The following is a 22,241-nucleotide window of genomic DNA, read 5'->3' on the forward strand; positions in this document are numbered from 1 at the left end:
AATCCTGCATATTTCAGTTTTATGAACTTGTCAACATATATAGTCAACACTGCTGGATAAAGAACATGCCTTTGGATTTGAAACATTTTTGTACAGCTATAATAAATATTATAAACAGTTTTATTTTTATAAGTGTTGAATCATTGCACATTTTATCTGTGAGTTCTGGGTGAACAAGTAATCAGACTTCCAATGACTTGTACAGTAATTGTAAATGAAGTGTACCTTTGTTAAATTCTAAAATTAAAAGTGATATTTAAGAATATGCAGTGATAGTGAAGTCAACTTCTATAATTAAGAGGATCTTCTTTTACATGCTGTTTCATATCAAATTTACAGTATTTACAAAGTAAATAACTCCAACCGTAGAAAACAAAAGTTTTATCAATCCAACTCTTTTGTTCATACTTTATGCAATCCCATTCATCTATAACAATGACCTTTCACACCAGGTATTATTCTCTAAATGGTGGTTTTGGTTATTTTGTGTAAATACATGAAAGAACTATTTATCATTGTTAATTTGTCAGTAAAATGTCACCTGATGGTTCTTGACAATGCACGTGTAATGTCCGCAACACAACAAAATTGCTTTGATAGTTTCATTTAAAAAATGTCCAAAGCTATTTTCGAAAAATCTTTTATCAATGAGTTATGAACTCCCTTGCAAACACATTTTAGGCCATAAATCTTCTACTCCACCGAACCTCCATCCACTAGACGGATTATATGCCTTGGACGTCCATGGGATACTACTTCACACTGCAAACATCCATCCAGTGATTGGATAGACGAATTTGTTTGAATCTTGTCTTTTAGTTGAGTTGCGACCTTGATCAAAAAACATCGTAATAACATCATTTAGTGTACCTTGGTGTAACAGAGATTTTGTGAAAGGTGCAACATGGATTGCTGTATTCTGTTGGTAAAAGAAAACTTTGTATGCATCCCATTAATAAAAAAAGAAGTGTTTGATAAATCCCACCATTTGATAGCAAATTTAGAGTGGGACAAAGACACTCTGATACTATTTTAAACTAAGTAAAGATCAATTCGAAAAGGTTTTGACATTTATAGAGAGTTGCATAAAGAGGAAAGACACAAATTGCGGGAAATCAGTCATAAGCAGAAAACTGCTAACTGTATATGATTGAGGTAGGCTTTTTAAACTATTAAGAACAAGCACAACCCAAAAGGTATTTTTTAGTTAATATCTGAAAAACAATGTTATACATTCATCAAAACAATTTATATTTTGCTTTCTATAGTAAAAGACAAGAAACGTATTATTATACATTTTATTTCTTATCTGGAAATGTTATGCACAATTACTGTAATCCGGGACACGTCACACACAACATAGTTTGGAAACATACCTTAATGTAGTGTGTTTGTATGTGTTAACAAATAAGAACAACATAATCTTGTTTCATCATCTTTATTAATAACAAAGTATACTTTTTAATTAATTAGTATCTTAGATCAATAAATTGATCACTGACACATTAATAAACAGACTATGATAAGAAAATAACATTGACTAGTATAATAGTTGCGCATTTAAAAAATCATAAAATTAGACCTACCAACTGGCAGATATTATTTTATTGTATGCATTTCAGTGCTGGCTTAAGCATTGCATTTCTAGAACAGAGAAATTTTATTGCATAGAAGTGGATAGGCAGAATACCATGACTTTTTATTTTGCCCCACATCAAATTATTTTTAAATACTTGAATAAATTATGAAGTACAAAAAGGTTTGATTTTTTGGATAACCAGTAAAAATAGAAAAGAAGCATTGGAACGTATATTCAAAAAATGATACGTCCTCCATAATTATTTGCCCCAAACATGAAGTGAAGTCAGTAATGAAACACTAAATTTCTTCTGGCAAGAAATTTAGATTTCAGGCATGTGTTTGTCATGTGAAACTGAAGATACATTATTAGTTTTGAATAATTTGTACAACATTGATGGTTTGACATACACTACTCTTTAAAGATTCAGAAACTCCATAATCTTGAAACCTTACAAGATTTAATTCGTTATAAGCAAATAAATTGGTTCAAAAATTTGAAATAGTTTGGTTGCAGACAGTAAAATATTATGTTTGCTAACACATTCTCTTATAATGATTAGATATTTAAATTTCACACCAAATTCATTGGTTGGTAGGTCTGGATGGAAGAGGAAAACATTGTTTATCTGAAGAATAATTGAGCATAGTAAAGTGAATTTGTCAATATGGCTTGAAAAATTACATTAACATGTACGAGTGCAATTATAATTTATATTGTTTACTTTTTATGGTAGAATTTGTTTAAAAAGTTAAGTGCAAAATAATTTATAATGATTTTTGCTTTTATCATATAAATTTATACTGTGGGATATTATGCTCGGATGTTAATTTCACAGTAGTATGGTATTATTGATTCTCAAGCCATATCCGATCAAATTTACAAATGTTTTCACAACCACTTAAATCACAGTATTGACACAAAATAATCTAAAAACAATAAATATGTTGTAGTACTATAGTAGGTTTACATATGTTGTACCCCCAACGTATAGAAATAGGAATTAATGTAAACCGAACACAAAATTATACTCTAATTACATAAAATAAAATGTACTTATGATTTATCACAATAACAGTTTAAGAAAATAATATAGTACAATAGATAAGTAATGACTTCATGAATTAAAATAAAATGAGTGCTTACATGCCGATAACCTAACAATAATTATTGTACACCAAATCTATACTATACAATAAACAATGACATTCATTAGTTAAGTAATTATTGCTTGCTGTGGTTTAATAAACAGTGTACAGATGTAACACCATTATGTATATCATGTGCGAAAACTTCAATGTCTTGTATTTAATCCATAATTATTGTCACCTCCATTAATTTATTTACATCTTGACATTATACAAAATAAATAAACTACATATAGTTTTATATATACATATATTACAATTAACTCGAACAGTATTTACAATATTAGGAACTTTTGAACAAAAAATACGGAGTATACATGTTCTGAATATTATACTTGTTTAACATGATGGTTAGTTGTTAAATAAAGATGTTGGAAACTTTAAAATTATGACTGATTTCAATTGTAATCATAATTAAGTTCAATTAAAATGAACAAAATATTTTAATTTATTGAGATCCTTATATAGACATAGGTATTATTTTTCTGAAAATACGATAAACGGAAAGATATGAAGAAGTTTAAATTCTTGTAATCCTACATTTGTATACATTTCTGTTTTACATATATAATTTTAAAATTTGAGCACTATCTTATTCAAATGGCAATAGTTAATTTTACAAGACATCTTTTACAAAATGTGAAATACTATTTATATTTTTCGGTTGTAATAACAGAAAATCTCCACAAAAAATAAAATACACACTGTAACCAAAATATTACGGATTAGTAGTTTTTTATTTATAAAGAATGTTGAATGATTTTTTTTTCTCTGATTTTACCATTGTATTGCTTCCTGAAATTTGTGTTATGAACAAGCTATGATTATGATTCTAATTGAACTTCATTGATGCTTTGATTTAAAATTAACTATAAATGGCTCAGGTGTATGTTTTATATTTGATGAAGTTAATAATGTTCTCATCCACAATTTGTTGATTTTTATTTTTATTAGGGGTTCTTTCCAAGCCAATAGCATTCTATTGATTATACTAGACATTTTTAAGATGCTACGGTCCAAACCACGGCTCCAAAAGCATTTTCAAAGTTTCTTTATTGACCTCACTAAGAATTTAACCTGTAACCTCTCATTAAGAGAGCCACAGATCTACCTGTAAGCTTCTGCGAAGGTCAACAGCAGATTAGTCTTTTTTAGTTCATGATAGAAAAATAGATTATAGTATACTAGATATGAGATCCCATCTGTAGACTATCATTTAATAATATCACATTTGAAAAGATTTTGGTGAAAGAAGTGTAAGTTTGGGATAGGTAAAGAAAGAACAAGACTCGGAGATCTTGAGTCATGTTTGACCAAAGAGCCGTAGTTGAATTAAGTACGATAATGTTTTGGGTTAGTATAGAAACCGGAATCCTGCAGTTGTTCTCTTCCCAATAAATAACGGTTTTTGTTAGTCATATTCCAATTTTAACATTGTCTGCAACTTAAAAACTCTTTTTATTTAAGGTTAGTGACTGATCGGAGATGGCAGATTTTCCAAACCCTTTATATGAATGAAATCTACTGTACATGCAATTTCTGTTGCTTAATCTATTCCTATTTACACACATGCAGATCTCATGAATAACTCGATTCTGTCCCTCGTGTCTTATCGGGATCCGACCCTGTCAGGGTACTTTATCACAATCTCGTCGTGGACAAGAGCCGATCTCTACGTAGACCCCTGCACCATCTCCAGCCTCTCATTGAGTCGGTTGTCCGAGATCTCTTGCAGTAGCGATCCCTCGTCCAGCCACGTCATCACCGTGTCTATGCTGTGACTGTCGTGATGTTTATCCAGGGAGGTGATGCTCAGGTGGTACGGACACTGCGACAGCTGTGTCACTCTCACCGGCTTCCTTGTGGGCTTCTCGTGGAGCACGGCCGCGGCTATCCTCCGCTTCAGATTGGTCAGCGACTTCAGCACCTACAACACGAATTTGTAGGTTAGAAACTTCTATAATAATGTAAAATAAAATGTTAGAGAGTTTTGTGTATTTCTGTAGTGCGAGACTTTCGAATAGTAGATAAGTTAGGTACATGCTTATCACGAAGACCCTAACCGCATTTCTGTGCCTACTTTCGTTGGAAAGATACAAACAATTAAGGCTTAGTATTGGGTAAAATGCAGTTGTAGATAAACCGCTCGCAAAGAAACCTGCGCAGAAGCAAATATCTAAGCAGCCACGCGCAGGAGGGGCCTCCCTCCAGTGGTGGGAAGTGAGACAAGCGTCTCTACAGTTATCAACCACCAGCAAGAGGCTTTGAGATTTGAGGTTTTTGTGTTGTTCATGCAGCAAAATCACCCATCGTACTTTGCTTTGTGTCAAAATCTCTTAAACAAAGAATGAGAGAGATAGACAGAGAGGAAGGAGGGAAATGCGGTTTATGAATGGAGAAAGGATATTTTGGAATCATTAATTTCATTAGCCACTCTCCTCTGCCTTCTGATAGCCAACATTTATGAACCACCAGCAAGAGGCTTTGAGATTAGAGGTTTTGTGTTGGGGTGATATCCGTGCAGCAAAATCACTCATCGTACTTTGCTTTGTGGCAAAATCTCTTAAACAAAGACTGTGAGAGATGGACAGAGAGGAAGGAGACAGATGCGGTATATATACGTGCTCCGCATCTCGCTGGTATTGGAGTATCGACGTTGGAAACTTTGCTGCCTCTCCGCAGCACTAATTCATTTACGGAAATATTTCACTTTAATTGACACACACAACATATATTGTTAAAATCTTTAAACTGAGCTTTACATTATAACTTGATACCATCACAGTGTTTTCATTTAAATATTTGTATGCAGATTAAAGGTCCTTTTTATTTGGGTCCATAATATTCAACCCCTTCATCAAGGTCCTATAATATAGAGAGGATAGGGTGTAGCTTACATTTAATATGGGCTCCTGACCATCCTATTTATCAGCTTATTTTTGAAATCCCTTGGTCTGAGATATATATATATAGAAACTTAATCATGTCTAGGTTTAGTTACATCAGTAAACCTATTTTTATTCATCTACAACCATATCATACTGCTATCTTCGACTATGCAATAGTTTATGATAAGATAATATGTCATCCAAGGCTAAAATAAGCTTTTGCCACCTGAATCGTTCAGGTTTCGTTATTTAGTGGCAAGAAGAAGTAATTATAAGTATATTCTGTAACAGATCAGATTAACATGATGTAAACTCTCACAATAATATAAGTAACCAACATTTAAAAGTAATCCTGAAAATTATATAATTACTAGAAGATGCGAATAAATCACAAATTTGGAGGGTAAGACTCACGATTTGCCAAACTGCCGCACGTAACTGCTATATCCCACATAGATACGGGTATATCCCACATGGATACGGGTATATTCTCCTTTAAATGTAAAGCAAATCTAACTAACACGTGGTTACATAATTAGATAATTGCGAATTTGAATTAATTAACAGTTTTCATTGAAAATAAGGAATATAAATGAATCTCAGGACTAGTGTATATTTCCTTGTTAACTGTCCTGCAGCATCGAAAATGCCTTATACCGGAAGTAGATCATGATATCGGAAATAAACACTTTTTGACGTGACAACGTCTTATAATTCGATGGAGCCGGCTGCACGCACCAAAAAACATGACTCATGCGGCGTTACCTCGCTCTGAGGCGTTCCATTTAAGGCTTGAAGTGCAAGCGAGAGCGCGGAACGAGCGATAAAGAGGCACAATCGGCCTCCGCGTTCAGCAGCGTTCGACATCAATCGGCCTCCGCGTTCGGCAGCGTTCGACATCAATCGGCCTCCGCGTTCGGCAGCGTTCGACATCTGTCTCTCTCCTACTTGAGTGAGCGATGCGTCCGCGTGGACAGCTGCTATACAATAATACATTTACATGTTTTCGTCAAGTATGAAGTGCAGTGAAAAGTGAATGTGGCGTCAATTGTTTATAGCAACGATAATTGCGGCGATAAAGGTAATGATTCTTTCGATATTAAATATATGTTCAGTGAGATAGGTATATTGTCGAATATTCGTGCTTTCATCATTAAAATAAATAGCATCGGTCCGCTAGTGCAGCGATTGTAGGTTATGCTATAATTGACAAAACTATAACAATAAGTTAACAGAACTATTTCACGATGAGTAAAAAATCAATGGCTTTACTATTCGATCAAAATAAAATTATCGAGCGTAGCTATGATTTCAAAAAATTAAAACATAAATGTTAAATTTTCCACATACCGGTATCATAACAGCGTGTCTGAAATGACAGGTTGGACCAGCCAGCCGTCAAAGGGAACAATTTTCTCCTATATCAAACACATTGAGGTAAGCTCAAAATGTCTATCAAACAAATAAAATTAAAATGTTCTTTTGAAAAATGCAACCATTCCATCAGTATTTTCTTATGACGTAGTCACGTTCAACTATCGTCAGTAAACCGACTTTACAGACAACCGGTTTTTTTTTATCGAAATAGACTTTTCAGACCTATGTATGTATATATGTTCTGAATCGCGGCAGTAATGCAAAACCTACTAACTACCTATATTTTGAGTCGATGTTGATGCTAATATAATCTTTTAAAACTATAACATTTAGTATATACGATCTTTGAGGTTAGGACGACGTCGTGATAGTGCGTTACGAAACTAGAAGATCCGCAACGTACAGATGGGACAGTGCAACTGTACAGTCAAAGACATTGTATACAGAATAAATGTTTAACAGTCTGTGTTTTAGCTTCAATACAGTACATTCATATAATGTTGTGTCTTATTTAGACATTCACATCTATATCCTGACCATAAACCAGAGTAAGCATTACAAAGAGAACAAACTAGCATATCCGTATTGTGCAAACGAAACTGTAAAATATTATCGATCGATAAGTGGACAAAGATAAAGACAGTTTGGTGGCCGTAATAGCAGACACTGCAGTCTATAGTACTCAATGTACATAACAATACCCATCGCTGATCAATACCACACTGCGTCGGCTTTAGGAACAGCTGATTTTTACCGCTACCATGCCATATCAAGTTTTTGGCAATTCCTCTTTATTTAATTTAGCCACGAAGAATATATTTAGCTACTTTTCGATTATTACTGCAATAAGGTTAAATTATAGTCATTTCCACTATATTTCAGTTTGAGACGTTAATATTTAAACATTAAAATCGATAAGTATAACCTAAATATAACAATTGGAAATTGTCCATAATATAATAATGGCCGTACACTAACAGTGAATATATGGATCAGCCCTCACCTAAAGATTGAAATCGAATTAAATTGAGGAATAATAATCCCTGGATACATGACGTAGTTTTTCAACTCAATAAATTTGCACATTAAAAACATTTTATCAACGGCAGTAGCCAATTTACACATGATACAGTAGATGACAAGAAGAATACATGTTTAATGCAATGTACAGATTAAGAAAGAACGAATAATAGTGATTTCAAGCCCATAAGATACAAGTACATACAGCTAAAAAGATTAAATCAACAAAAGCAGTAGCAAGAGAAATATAAACAAGCAGCATAATATAACAATTAATCAAATTTAAAGAATAAACAATCCCGCTATCCAAGAACGATAAATCCACCACTTAATTGCCAACTTATTGAGAATAATATTAGTAAATTACTTAATACATTAACTAATAATATGAAATAATAAATTAAGAACAATGAGTGCTTGTCCTAAAAGCAAACATGCATTTCACATAGACTAATAACTTACAAGATATATAGTAGATACTTTTTCATAGTTGATACATATTGTATAATTTTTAGTAAGCATTAACAATTTATACTATATTCAAAAAGAAATTCTGGATAGACCTGGACAGCCTGTCTACATATTCATATACCGGCATATTTGGATTTTCCCGCATATTCCGATTTCTATTTTTTTTGCGTGTTTTGTACTTCAAGTACTTACTAGATTATGTATTCCTCAAATGACGTTCTATAAGCGAATGAATTATATCGAAATCGATTTAATCGTCAGATCAAATCTACCTACACTGGGACAGAGACGGTGTGTAGGGACTGTGTAGAGATGTACACAAGGAGAAGTGGTTGTTTAATTCTATATTCCCCGAAGTTCTGAGTTACAGTCATATACAACTAAAAACATTTACAATTTTAAATTTGATGTGTCAAAACACATAGGCTAGGTACACATTCTTAACATTTTTAATATATTTTAGTAGCATACATACACTATAAAGTTAACCTCCGAAATCATCCCTCCCCCTCAAAATAAATACCTAGGTACGCCCCTGAAGTCCTCAAGAGCACACTAACTCCTACGACGGCATGTCACCTTGTACAATTTCCAAATTTCACTTCTATTTAATGGAGGATTGCGCTTTGCCAGTGAATTCCAGTAACAGCATCAGTATGGAGTTTAATAGCTGCTGGTAAGTGCATAAAGAATACGCGATCCTAACAAAATAAACAAATAAAAAGTACTAATATTTTATTAAATTTTATTAAATTTAGATTGAATAATCAAGACGACCTCTAGACGTTATTACTGAACTGTATTTACAGAATAAGGACATATTTCATGCCACAAACAGCACACAGAGTACATTAGAACCAAGTCCATTAGACGCCTACATTCCCAAGAACGCAATTTGCCGAGCCGCTCTGATGGTAAATTGACTAAAAACACATTGCAGCGCCACAGTAAATTTACTTTGCACAGGAAACTTGCTGTGAGTTTCGTGATTAGTATTCATACAGGATAATGATTATATTTTTTGTATACAATTGTATGATTAATATATGTAGAGTAAATAAAAACAAAATATGGTATTTGAATTACTCGTATTCATTGTTTGGCTAGAAGTTTTCAGATGTGAAATTAAAAGTATGAAACATATTGCTGGGAATGATATAGGATGTAAGTAAACATGCTCTGTGAATATTAAACACGCGTACAAGATAATTACAGAAACCTCGCTTAATAAACTAGTAAGATTAATCCAATACAAGGACGTAGCCAGCGAGGGGGTCCAAGGGGTCCGGACCCCCCCCCCCAAATTTTTAATTGTTACAATTACTTTTTTAGTAAACGATTATTATTATTTAAATAATTCAGTATTACTGACATGTACTGCTGAAAGATCGTTCTCGACATAGATACGGATCAAGAGCGTTTTAAGGAAAAAATAGGGCCTTACTTTCTGTCCACTTTGAGAAAATATCAGTTGTCTTGCCCACTCCCCAATTTTTTCCTGGCTATGTTCTTGATCCAAGAATAAAATTATATCACTCTTGAGACTTTAACGAAATTATCAATAAGAAGCGCTTTGACTGACATAAGGGCAAGTTAAATTTTATTTAGCAAAGGGTACAATTTGCATGCATCCGTATTTTGCAAATAATTAAAATCTGTGCTTATTTTAACATTTTAACGGAATGTACCCAAAAAACACATTGTTTAGATAACCACAAATCCTGTGATATACCAGTAAGTAATATACTATTAAGTAGTATTGTAGTAAAACACAGAACAAATTACAAGCTTCCACTCGCGTTAGAGAAGAATGGATCAATAATTTATATCCACACAGCACTACCAGTAAGTAGTATTGTGGTAAAACATATTTACAGTCACAAGCGACTGTAATCCTTATAACCTGAAAAATTGTATATTAATAAAGGAGTTCCAATGGGACGATTTTATAATTATCTTTTGGAACAATAATTTTGTTTTTTTAAACTTGTAAATTTTTAGTCGACATAGAAAGTAAAGATTATATTTAATAAATACGTAAAGGGATAATATTATTTTGTATGAATTTTCCATTCCTCTGTTTGAAACCGAATGTGGAGGTATTGCAATGCTTTTGAGGTTAGATTTTGAGGTTGTTTTAAGTTTTTAGTTAATCCTGTATCCTGTATTAAAGTTATGTATCACCCCAATTACCCTTATATTGTACGGAGCTTTGTAAACGTGTTCATTCCGCTGGGACAATGTTGAAGGGACTTTTGTGTCAAGATTTATATGGTTCGGAATCCACGTAAGCCAAGGGCTCATACTGTAGCCTTAACATGCGGGAACAAATAATCTTAGTTGGTATTGCGATGAATCTTCACCCACCCATTATTCCCAATACATCTATAAGCCTAGAAATACACTGGTAGTATGTCATCACGGCTGATGCAGCAATGCCCGTATGCCGCTGTGAAACAAACTCAGGCTAACGAACCATGCCTGTGATAAATAATTATAAGATAAGACAATTACCAGAAATTTGACTCTTTCAAAAGATAACAAGGTTGGCCAATGCGTAGTCACGTGAATAATCAATATCGACTTCGCCCCAGTCAGTCAGTGATGTATTGTTGATGCATAATCGACAATCTTAGCATTGTTAGTCGTTGTGGTCGCTCTCTTGATAAAACCGTATCCCGGGAGAGTCACATGTGCACCGACTCTAGCCTCCAGAACACGCCAAGTGTTACCGGTACATGTTTCATAGATTAGTTTATAATAAAAGCGTGTTAAAAAGGAGGAATTTGAATAGAAGTTAGGAGCTTTTAGCAATTCCTTTACTAGATTTAAGTTTTACAAATTTTTCTCGTTCCCTGTCCTTAAACCCTAAATATTTTTGAAGAAAACGAAAAACTGAAGTTTAAATTAATACAGCCATCGGAGTTGTTGCGGATTTCACTGCAGATAACGTGTTATCTGCCGTGATAACATTGAATGTATTGTAATTGTTCCTATTTGACAACCAACCTCATGGATTTATTGCTGCAGATTATTGACCTGTGGGCCTATATTTGAATCTATTTCTTCTTCTGAGTTGCAATATTTTCTTAGGTATTTCCAAAACTGTATTTTGTGTTATTGGTATTTAAAAATAATATGCTATTTGAATGACGATTATGTTTAAAAATTTCCTCCGGTTTCTGACGGACCATTCTGATGAAGTTGAAGGCATACAGTTCAAAGGGTCTACATTGATAACAGGCTGTTCTGGTGGCCGTGTATATTTCAACCTCATAAGAACAATGCTAAACCTTAAACACATTCTCTTATTTCAAATGATGAAATTATGGAAGATGTGTTGTTTTAACGATGTGATTAGTACGCATCTAAACGCTTTTTGGGCCTTGATATTTCTACAGGTTATTCAGAAAGAGATACAGATTTTTTGGTTTAATAATTTGAATGTTTAAGTATCAAAATACATTTAGCGAACTTTTGCGATAAACGTGTCTCCTAATCCCAATATGTTTGCCAAATTATGTACTTAAAGAAAGAAATTGTTTTCTGGGCATTTATATAGAAGTCCGCCGAACAAATGATGGGGTTCACTGTAAATTCAGTTTGTGTTGTCAGAGAAGATCGATGGTGGGTGGAGCGCATCGCTATTTACTTGCTTGTTCTGCTGCATATATCATTATGATCTGTCAACGTCTTCGTATATGGTGGCACTGGCAGTTATGCAAAATACGACGCAAATATAGAGGCGAAGACTTTATAGAGGCATACCTGCCTAAAAAGTATTAAATTATATTCAACAGAGCACTCCACATCACAAGTTTAGAGATTTCTACAAGTGTCTCTGGTACATATCCTTTTGAAATATCCGAAGTAAAAGCGAAAATGCAACTATAAACTTGTGACTGCAAGAAAACGAAGATTGGCCAGTGGTTATAGTGAACGATTCTCTACTAGAGGAAGTCGGTTGTAATATTTTATAAGCTTAGGAATGCAAACCTTAAAGGGCTGAATAAGGTGATCATATCGACGTAATATGTTCCAAGTCACCAATAGTATCTTTGTTTTGGGTAACGTTTGTGAATGTCGTTTTGATCCTTTTCCCCTTCCACTTCGTGAAGGGTCTGAAATGTGACGCTGTCACAGACTTGAATCCTGGAATCTGGATCCACCAAAAGTCGGCGACCAAGTTCAAATCGAATTCTTCGCATTGTTTCGACACATGGACTACAAAATAGGTCTGTCTGGTTACCCAGTAGCCATCAAATGTAAGCTAGAAGAAACTTCAACATTCGCATTGAATAAACCCTTCCCACCATAGCTACGATATATTTGGCAAAAGTTTGATCTGAACGTTTTATAAAATTGCCTATTATGGGGTTGTATGGCCACACGTAACTACGCAAAATAGCGATCTGAAAAGGCCGTTCGGCTCTAAAAGAAGGCAACCAGAATCTTTGAAAATTTAGTCATACCTTCCGGAGTTTGGGATTATTAAAACTTCCTTGTCTCCATATCCTGGAGGTGACCCTTGTGTTGTCGCGACAAATGTAAGTTAAAGCAAAACAATGACAAACCACGGGTATAATACGAGATGCAAGGACAAATTCAGAATTCTGCCCCACAGAAAAATCGCTTGAGAACAACTTCTATCTCATGTTGGTGTCAAAGTGATCAACATACTCCCGAAACGTATCTGAGAATTTTTAACAAAGGAAGGTTTCAAAGCTCGATTATAAGATCTTTTAGTATCGAATGCGTTTAATTCAGTTGATAAATTCACAAAAGATCGCCGGGATCAATACAAAGTTTTTGTTAACTTTTTTGCCGAAATGAATGAGATTTTATTGTTCACGATTGTGGAAAAGTGACGCAATATTTAACTCGAAACAAAATGAATGTTTTATTCTTAATATAAGTGTAGGTACATAATCGTATCATATTTACACTATATGATTGATACGTGCAATTTGTCTAATGCAATGCAGAAATTTGTATATTTATATACAGATAACACAAGCTGATGTAAGAACCAAAAGAAAAAAATCAATCGAATAAACATATCTCAAAGAGTTTCAAATAATAATTACTTACTGCGAATCAATACTATTATAATCTATTTTTCATACAAAGTTTAAAGTAGTATATAAAATTAATAGTCCGTTACTGGATGGCAGCCAATACGAAGGAGAGTTTAATATAATTAATTGTCGTAACGAGAAGAAACTGAGAGACAATGCTTTCGTTTCTTCTAACCTTTCATGAATAAATTAATCGAATAAAAATATCTGAAAGAGTTCCAAATAATAATTACTTCCTGCCAATAAATACTATTGTTATCTATTTTTAAAGATTGAAGTAGGTAGTACATAAAATGAATAGTCCGTTACTGGATGACAGCCTATACGAAGGAGAGTTTAATATAATTGGTCATAACGAGAAGAAACTGAGAGAAAATACTTTCGTTTCTTCTAATATGTCGTGAATAAATCATTCGATTAAAAATATCTGAAAGAGTTCCAAATAAAAACTACTTTCTGTCAATCAATAACCTATTTTTGATACAAAGTTTGAAGTAGTATATAAAAATAATAGTCCGTCACTGAATAGCAGCCTATACGAAGGAGAGTTTAATATTGTCATACAATTAAAGAGAAGTGGAACTAAGACAGTACCTTGAGGCAGCGCTTGCCAGTCGTAAGAACCGTAGCTGTAGGCGTCATTTCGGCGTGGAGACCACCACAACACTAGACTACAGACGCAGGACAACTGTCAGCAGCGCCGAGACGCCGACGCCCCCTCCCCCGGCACCGGGAACCGGCCCGCGGGGGGGTTCCCACGTCCGAGTGTAGGGGGAGGGGGGCACGCGCCGGGGGACTCTCGCTTCTCACTCCATTCACCGACGCATGCGAACCTGACGCTCTAGTCGTTCCGATGTTAATAATTTCACGCTCGTCCGACGGTTATTGTTGCGCGGTCATCAAACATTCGAGCGCGCGTCCCGCCGAGTGGAGTCTCTAGTACAGTGCGTCACACGGAACCGGAAATGGGTTATCCATTAGTGACCCCGTAATTGTAAGGGTCGAATGAGTTGGCTGCGAACAATTTTAACTGCGAACTTATTTGCCGCAACGGGAGCTCCGTTTACAAGAACTATTAATATTCATACATAGTTGATGCTTCAGCAAGCTTGAAATTCCTTACGCTTGGTTTGGAATATTAAATTAAGTACAAGTAGGGCACTCCATTATAGCTTACGAACTTCGTATTTGTACTGTACCCACTCGTAATTGTCTCAAGAAGCTGTAGGAGCTTCTCAGAAGAGAACCTACGCAGCAGATTTTTCTTTTATATTCACGTCTTTTAGTGAATAACATTGCTGTGCTAAATATACCGTAGCAGTGATGCACAACATTTCTCCAGTAAGCGTTCTGTTATAAGAATAACATTGCTGTGCTAAATATACCGTAGCAGTTCTGATGCACAACATTTCCCCATCCGAAAAGTAAAGCGTTCTGTTATAAAGAATAAAATTGCTGTGCTAAATATACCGTAGCAGTGATGCACAACATTTCTCCAGTAAGCGTTCCTGTTATAAGAATAACATTGTTGCTAAATATACCGTAGCAGTGATGCACAACATTATCTCCAGTAAGCGTTCTGTTATAAGAATAACATTGCTGTGCTAAATATACCGTAGCAGTGATGCACAACATTTCTCCAGTTTAAGCCGTTCTGTTATAAGAATAACATTGCTGTGCTAAATAATACCGTAGCAGTGATGCACAACATTTCTCCATTAAGCGTTCTGTTATAAGAATAACATTGCTGTGCTAAATATACCGTAGCAGTGATGCACAACATTTCTCCAGTAAGCGTTCTGTTATAAGAATTAACATTGCTGTGCTAAATATACCGTAGCAGTGATGCACAACATTTCTCCAGTAAGCGTTCTGTTATAAGAATAACATTGCTGTGCTAAATATACCGTAGCAGTGATGCACAACATTTCTCCAGTAAGCGTTCCATGTTATAAGAATAACATTGCTGATGCTAAATATACCGTAGCAGTGATGCACAACATTTCTCCAGTAAGCGTTCTGTTATAAGAATAAGATTGCTGTGCTAAATATACCGTAGCAGTGATGCACTCGCATTTTCCAGTAAGCGGAGTTCTGTTATAAGAATAAAAACAATTGCTGTGCTAAATATACCGTAGCAGTGATGCACAACATTTCTCCAGTAACCGTTCTGTTATAAGAATAACATTGCTGTGCTAAATATACCGTAGCAGTGATGCACACATTTCTCCAGTAAGCGTTCTGTTATAAGAATAACATTGCTGTGCTAAATATACCGTAGCAGTGATGCACAACATTTCTCCAGTAAGCGTTCTGTTATAAGAATAACATTGCTGTGCTAAATATTACCGTAGCAGTGATGCACAACATTTCTCCAGTAAGCGTTCTGTTATAAGAATAACATTGTTCTGCTACATATACCGTAGCTGTTCTGTTATATGTAGCAAATGCTATATCCCCATCCAACAAGTAAACTGCAGAGCGGATGTACCTAAAGATTAAAATTTTGCTCGAATGTCTACTCTCTTTATTTTCAATAATTCCACCTCCAAGGAAATAATCTTGTTAAACAAAATTACAGTTAAAATTACACTACTTATCCCTTTAAAGTGGTAGCGTATTAGTCTTGGTTACTATTATTGCTATCGAGCGGTCTCCAAAAAGTAAAAAAAATCAAGTTCAGCCGTTTTTGTAAAGAGAAACATAAAAATAATATACTCTCAGAAGGCTTTCAAATTTGCGATACCTTTTAAACATTTGACGGAATGACCTCCCCCCCTCCCTTCAGACCATCACCTTGACTGGGGTGTAACCAGTTCCCCTTTTGATCATCCTAGATACGTCTATGGTTATCTTTTCCAAAGTCGGCGTTTTAAGCGAACCTATTCGATTTTTAACTGGAATTTTTTTCTCAAGAATATTTTTCCTTGGCACACTGGGATTCACAGAATCCCACATAAATTTCTTTTTCACATTTCTCAGTTTAAGTTTGTCGCGGGAACTTTTGGTACCCATGTAATTTTTTTGCTTCACTAGGCTCCAAACCCAACCTCCTTAGTTGCCAGCTGTCAGCTGAGTAATAAACTACTTTATTTGTCTTGGGTCCAGTGGACCCCAGTGTACAGTTTTTGTTGTTTTCCTCATTGTCTATATTTGATTATATTGGTTATAATTTCATTTTTGTGATTATTTGTGAAATAATTTACATTGTTTTTCTTCTCGACCGAAGAGAATTTTTAATCAATGGGCAATAAAAAACTATACAATATGATAAAACTATATAGCCTATATTTTGCCAATGTTGCGATTTTATGTATGGTAGGTCATAATTGCGATGGAATAATTATATTAATATATTGTTTGTACATAAAATAGTGTTAGCTACTATAACATTTGCATCTAAAACTTTTAAAAACACAAACGGCTATTTTCAGTTTACAGTTTACATTTTATCGTCAGAATTATAGCATTTTGCAAGAACAATTTTATAATTGTTATATTTATTGTTATAAACCAATATATCACAGTTCGCACATACTAATAGCCTAAGGATACAAACAATTGTTATGTAAATGTAATTTATTTATATTTATATTTTCAAAAGTGTTTTAAAATGGAACCAGTAGACCCCTGTGCCTGTTGAAGGACAAAAATATATGCGTGCATTTCATGGTTAAATATCTAAAGTGAAGCAATAAAATTGGTTAAAGAATACTTTGTTTTAACGAAATAATCTAATTTCTTACAGCGGTTAGAATTTATTTTACTCCTTTAAATGAAAATGTAATTCCAATGCTGTAAAATATCCATAAAATTTCGTACAAAATTCTACTTACTCCAGCTTCGTCAAACGAGCATTGTTCCAGAGAATTTCAATTTTTCACACCATTCAAAGAACATCAAATTATGCAAATTGAATTATATGGTAAATGATGTAAAGCAACATTAAAGAACATCTGTGCGATTACACATTTACTATATGACATTAACGATTTATTTAATTGGTTCCCAATTACCATTCTGTACCACACATAAACGTGAGTTAATAGTGTAAAAGCAGACTCAATTATACCTAGTCACTCGTTTCAGAATAATAGGGTAATTATTTAAACACGTTCTTTTGTTGTTAAATCGATAGCAGACACAGCAAATTGCCGGTGAACTACACAGTGTACTGTGCGGTTTTACATCGGCGTCGTGAATAGCAAATGACTTCGGTTTTACGTACTTCAGTTACCTTTCAAATGATTCATTTGAATAATTTATACAACTTTATCATAATACGTCACGACAGACGCTGTGCACTGAATGCTCCCTTTCATCTCTTCCAAGTACCACATAAATACTCGACAATAACGACGTTAAACATCAGAAACTTTTAACCCACTTTTTAGTCATATAATGTATCCTATTTAAAAGAGGAAAGACATATTTTATGCATGATATATCTATCATATTCAGAAAAAAGGGGTAATATTTATGCAAAATTATTTTTGTTTTTCTAGTAAAATTGTATAAAATTTAAATATTTTTCTACGATATATCGTAGAACGAAGAAATGTACGACGATGTACCTCATTTCTTCATGATGTATGTATGTAATGTGTGTGTGTTCGTACGGAAGAATGTACGATTGTTTCTGAGTACGTAACAACAAAATCGAACAAGTATGAAGCGATTAGGGTCTGTACTAACCATGTTTTTCCAAATAAGGCGTTACATAAATCGACATGCAGTTAATATTGTCAGTACATGGTTAGAATCAAATGGAAAACCAATACTAATATAGCTGGCTCTTAAAGTTCGTTCTTAAAACGATGATTTGAATTTGATTTAGTTCAACACCATATTTTTGGGAATTTCAACTTTATTTTCTGCTCATTACACTTGCATTCAATTGCTTCATATCTAAAGAAGAGAATAAATAATTTAGAAAATCGTGTTTTTAATTTAAATTATTTTTTTAATTAAAGACGTTTTTAATATTTAACTCATGTAATTAAAAAACATAATACTAAAAGATTATGGTAGAAAATATATTATTACAATAGTCAAATGCTAATCGTTCTGTATAGTTTCTAATTCCACAGTAAGCCTTATCGATAAGGCTTATTGTGGAATTAGAAACTATATTTCATCATAAGAAAACATTATAATAGATGTCAAAGATCGAAACGTTGTTTATCCGTAAAGTTACGTCATTATATTCACGCCATAGTTTATAAATCCTATATAAGTTTCTGTATTACATTTCTGAATACTTTTGGAATAAAAGTATATAGTATTTATCTTGTAAGAGCATTCAAATTTCCAAATGAAGCAAACAAAAATTATGTTGGATTTTTTAAAGTCATAGGAGTTTATAACATTCATACAAGTATGGAAAGGGATATTATTCTTGCATTTTCCTATTTATAAATTATTATAGCTCCTTCCCCACACAACTTCTTGCCATGATTTTAGAACCATGCATGCACCACATTTAATTCTCATAATAGACTAAGCTAATAGATTGCATTGCCAAAAGACCTCTTGTAAAAAAGGAATATAACTTCAAATTTACCATTTATAAATTAAATTAGCTTTCTTTTAGAGAATTTTAAAATATGACATATTGTTATAGACAAGATTACTACAACCATGTACGTCAACCAGTACTTCAATATTAAATTTATAAATGATACACACATAGCTTTATTGAGAGTTTCCACGCTTTACATAAAATAGCTAATATTTAACATGTGGAAAATGTAACAAACATCAAAGAAGAAGTTTGTTGTTCTTTTTTCGTTATTTGTGCAAGTTACATAAGAGCAGTTTAGTGAAAGCTCAAAGCGGGTTGACATATTGAGATGTAAAAGCTGGCTTTGCGCCAACAATAGAGTCAACTTTGCAGTTGAAATGCTAGTGTGCGAGTTGGTGCAAAGGTCGTCCGCATGTCAACTGACATTTTACCATATTTATGTCATGTAATACATATCGACCGCCAAGGAAGAAATGTTGAGCGACGGGAGTAACGTAATTCGAAACTGCTAAGATTACATGTGAAAATCAATATTTCAAACATTATAACTGATTAATTCTCATTACTGTAAAGAGTTAGAGTTTTATACATGCATTCACCGATTACCGTTTGGGGATGACTCCCCCCCCCCAATTACCATTGATGACTTTAGAAATGCTTAGAGAATTTTCGCAGTCAAAGAAAGATAAGGGTTGCCGTAAAAAACCTTTTTGGATGTCAGCAAGGATCTAAATGCAGCACTGCGTAATGAGATGAGGATATGTTTGTAACAATTACCTTCACTGACTCCATCATAGGTCCTTCAGATAAGGGTCCAAGTTATAACCCCAATTTGCTGAAAAGAGTGTTATAACCCTAATTTGGAACAAGTACGTTTCTCTGTGACGTGATGGGTTTAAAAATATATTTCTCATATTGACCTTAAGGACATCTCATTACCCGTTTAAAACATTGTTTATGGTATTTACATTATATTTTGGTCTGTAATGTTTTTCGAACACACACACACACACACACACACACACACACACACACACACACACACACACACACACACACACACACACACACACACACACACACACACACACACACACACACACACACACACACACACACACACACACACACACACACACACACACACACCACACACACACACCACACACACACACACACACACACACACACACACACACACACACACAAAAGACCTAGCTCCTTTTAAGGCTTATTTTTGTCCTCAAGGGCGATTGGCTTGTGTGAGGAGATTGTCTATGAAATAATTAAAATGTACTGATTTCCGGTTTGCTCAGAAATACTCGTTTTCCAATTATATATCGATGTATCACAAAAGAAAGATTGTGATGTGACAAAATTTAAGGAGTCTTGAAGCTTAGAATTCGTAAAAAGTAGGTTCTATTTAACTAGACACTTTCTAAAGTTTCGTTTATTTACTTTTATTCGTTCAAAAATTTGAAAGGTGGGGAGTGACGACCCTGTATATAGTAAAGCCCACTCGAATAGATATTTATTACATTTTTCTACAAACACAAACATCATTGTGTTTTTAAAACTGTGCAAGATACTAGCTGAACATGCACAAACATGCACGTGTAATGCAAATTTTAGATCCACGACTTATATTTTTGTTCGAAACGATATGACAACGGGCGATAATCAACTGAGAAAATATGTTTTGAAACGGACGTTCCGGAATTAACGTGTAATCGATCTATTTACAAAGTTAAATTAGTCTTTTTACACCTAATTACGTACCTCCATTGGCAGTTTGGGAGATGGATAATTGTACAAACGATGAATGCGAGCGTTTGGATCGCACATCGAATCATGTTTATAAAGGAATACAATATATGGATATTATCTCTGATGTTTATTAGCGACACTAGACAAATACGCGGAAAGTTATCTCGAACCGTGCAATAAGTTTTACACCCGTCTCGAAGTTGTAAATAACATTTACGTCAAAAGCAAAGTCTGCCGGTTATTCATAGCTTAGGTCACGTACTGAGGTCTCTGCTACGCAAAAACTTGTCAATAACAAAACTGTTGAGAATCGAGGTCAAGCGCCGAGATCTGAGTGACAATATAACACTCTTTTACGTAATTGTCTTTGTGTTTTTTTTTTATTACGTGATTTCCGAATAAATATCTTAGTCAGGGTTGCATCAGAAATAAAGAATTAGATGCTCTACTGTGGCAAGAAAACGTTGCATTATTACGACTAACTCTTTAATTGGCAAGCAAAATTGCAGTTTATGCGTTTTAGGAAACGATAGTACATTATGTCGACCATAAAAAATCGAAAAGAAAAACTAGAAAGGATAATAAGTTTTACTGAACAAAATTAATGAAATTTACTGCGAAAAGAAGGTTATCATTACTTGCAGTAATGTGACAGTGCAATAAACGTTTCTTCTATTACATCGTTGAAAACATTTTTACTATAAATAATTTAACAAATTTCGATTGGCAAAGTGAAGTTGGCAGGGTACAAAAAGGTAAACACTTCTAGATTTTAAAGAGGGTTTCGTACAATTTGAAAGGAGCACGCAGTTTGACAACGTACAATCTCAAGCGGAGATTAAACATCGTAATTCCACTCTCTAGCATCTGAAGTTACAGAGACTGAGGAGCACTTTGACAGTAGGGAGTTGGGGAACGGCACAGGGGTGGGGAAGAGGGGAGGTAGTGACGTCATTCATCTCTGTTTAATGTATGCAAATTGGTGAGACGGCGCCTGCTTATACGTGACATCTGCTACCGGCGGCCCTCCATTCTTTGCTTTATTTGGCCATTTTATTTAAGCCAATTAATCTTAAAATATCCGTCTTTTTGTATAAATAATTCGCACTCAATATGGTACAGCGCTGTCACCAGTGCGGCCAGTCGTTGAACTAAAATTACCTATACTTGGCAATTACGATAAGAAAAAATTATACATAGTTAAAAGTGTGCTTTTCATGTATGAAAATACTATATAGGCAAAGTCCAAATGTGCATAAATACGGAATTTTAGACACCAATTGAACGTCTAATGAGTTCTGGTAATTAACTAGGTGAGGTGTGTCGTAATCCTAAGTGGGAAGGAATTAAAAATATGCACCGACATCGAACTGGATGTCGCCTATATAA

At 34.2% G+C, this 22,241-nt stretch overlaps 1 protein-coding gene across 2 annotated transcripts; it reads right to left on the bottom strand.

Annotated features, from left to right (window-relative positions):
• Positions 1 to 1,422: 1,422 nt before the first annotated feature.
• Positions 1,423 to 21,019, bottom strand: LOC124361866. Of its 2 annotated transcripts, none has more exons than XM_046815907.1 (2): positions 20,865 to 21,019; positions 1,423 to 4,654 (listed from the first exon to the last, which is right to left on the bottom strand). In XM_046815907.1, the coding sequence occupies exons 1-2, from the start codon at positions 20,928 to 20,930 to the stop codon at positions 4,400 to 4,402; spliced, it is 321 nt and encodes a 106-aa protein (XP_046671863.1). In that variant the 5' UTR covers positions 20,931 to 21,019; the 3' UTR covers positions 1,423 to 4,399. The 2 variants fall into 2 exon arrangements, with proteins under 2 accessions (XP_046671863.1, XP_046671864.1); XM_046815908.1 differs by lacking the exon at positions 20,865 to 21,019 and adding an exon at positions 14,156 to 14,464.
• Between the last annotated feature and the right edge of the window lie 1,222 nt (positions 21,020 to 22,241).

This window comes from Homalodisca vitripennis, chromosome 5, assembly GCF_021130785.1.
Source record: "Homalodisca vitripennis isolate AUS2020 chromosome 5, UT_GWSS_2.1, whole genome shotgun sequence".
NCBI lineage: Eukaryota > Metazoa > Arthropoda > Insecta > Hemiptera > Cicadellidae > Homalodisca > Homalodisca vitripennis.

What these genes read in the sequence shown, in the direction of transcription:
- LOC124361866 (XM_046815907.1), bottom strand. Translation starts at nt 20,930, where the DNA reads ATGTGCGATCCAAACGCTCGCATTCATCGTTTGTACAATTATCCATCT. An exon ending in CTCCCAAACTGCCAATGGAG is followed by an intron (nt 4,655 to 20,864) that starts GTACGTAATTAG and finishes TTCGTGTTGTAG; the next exon opens with GTGCTGAAGTCGCTGACCAA.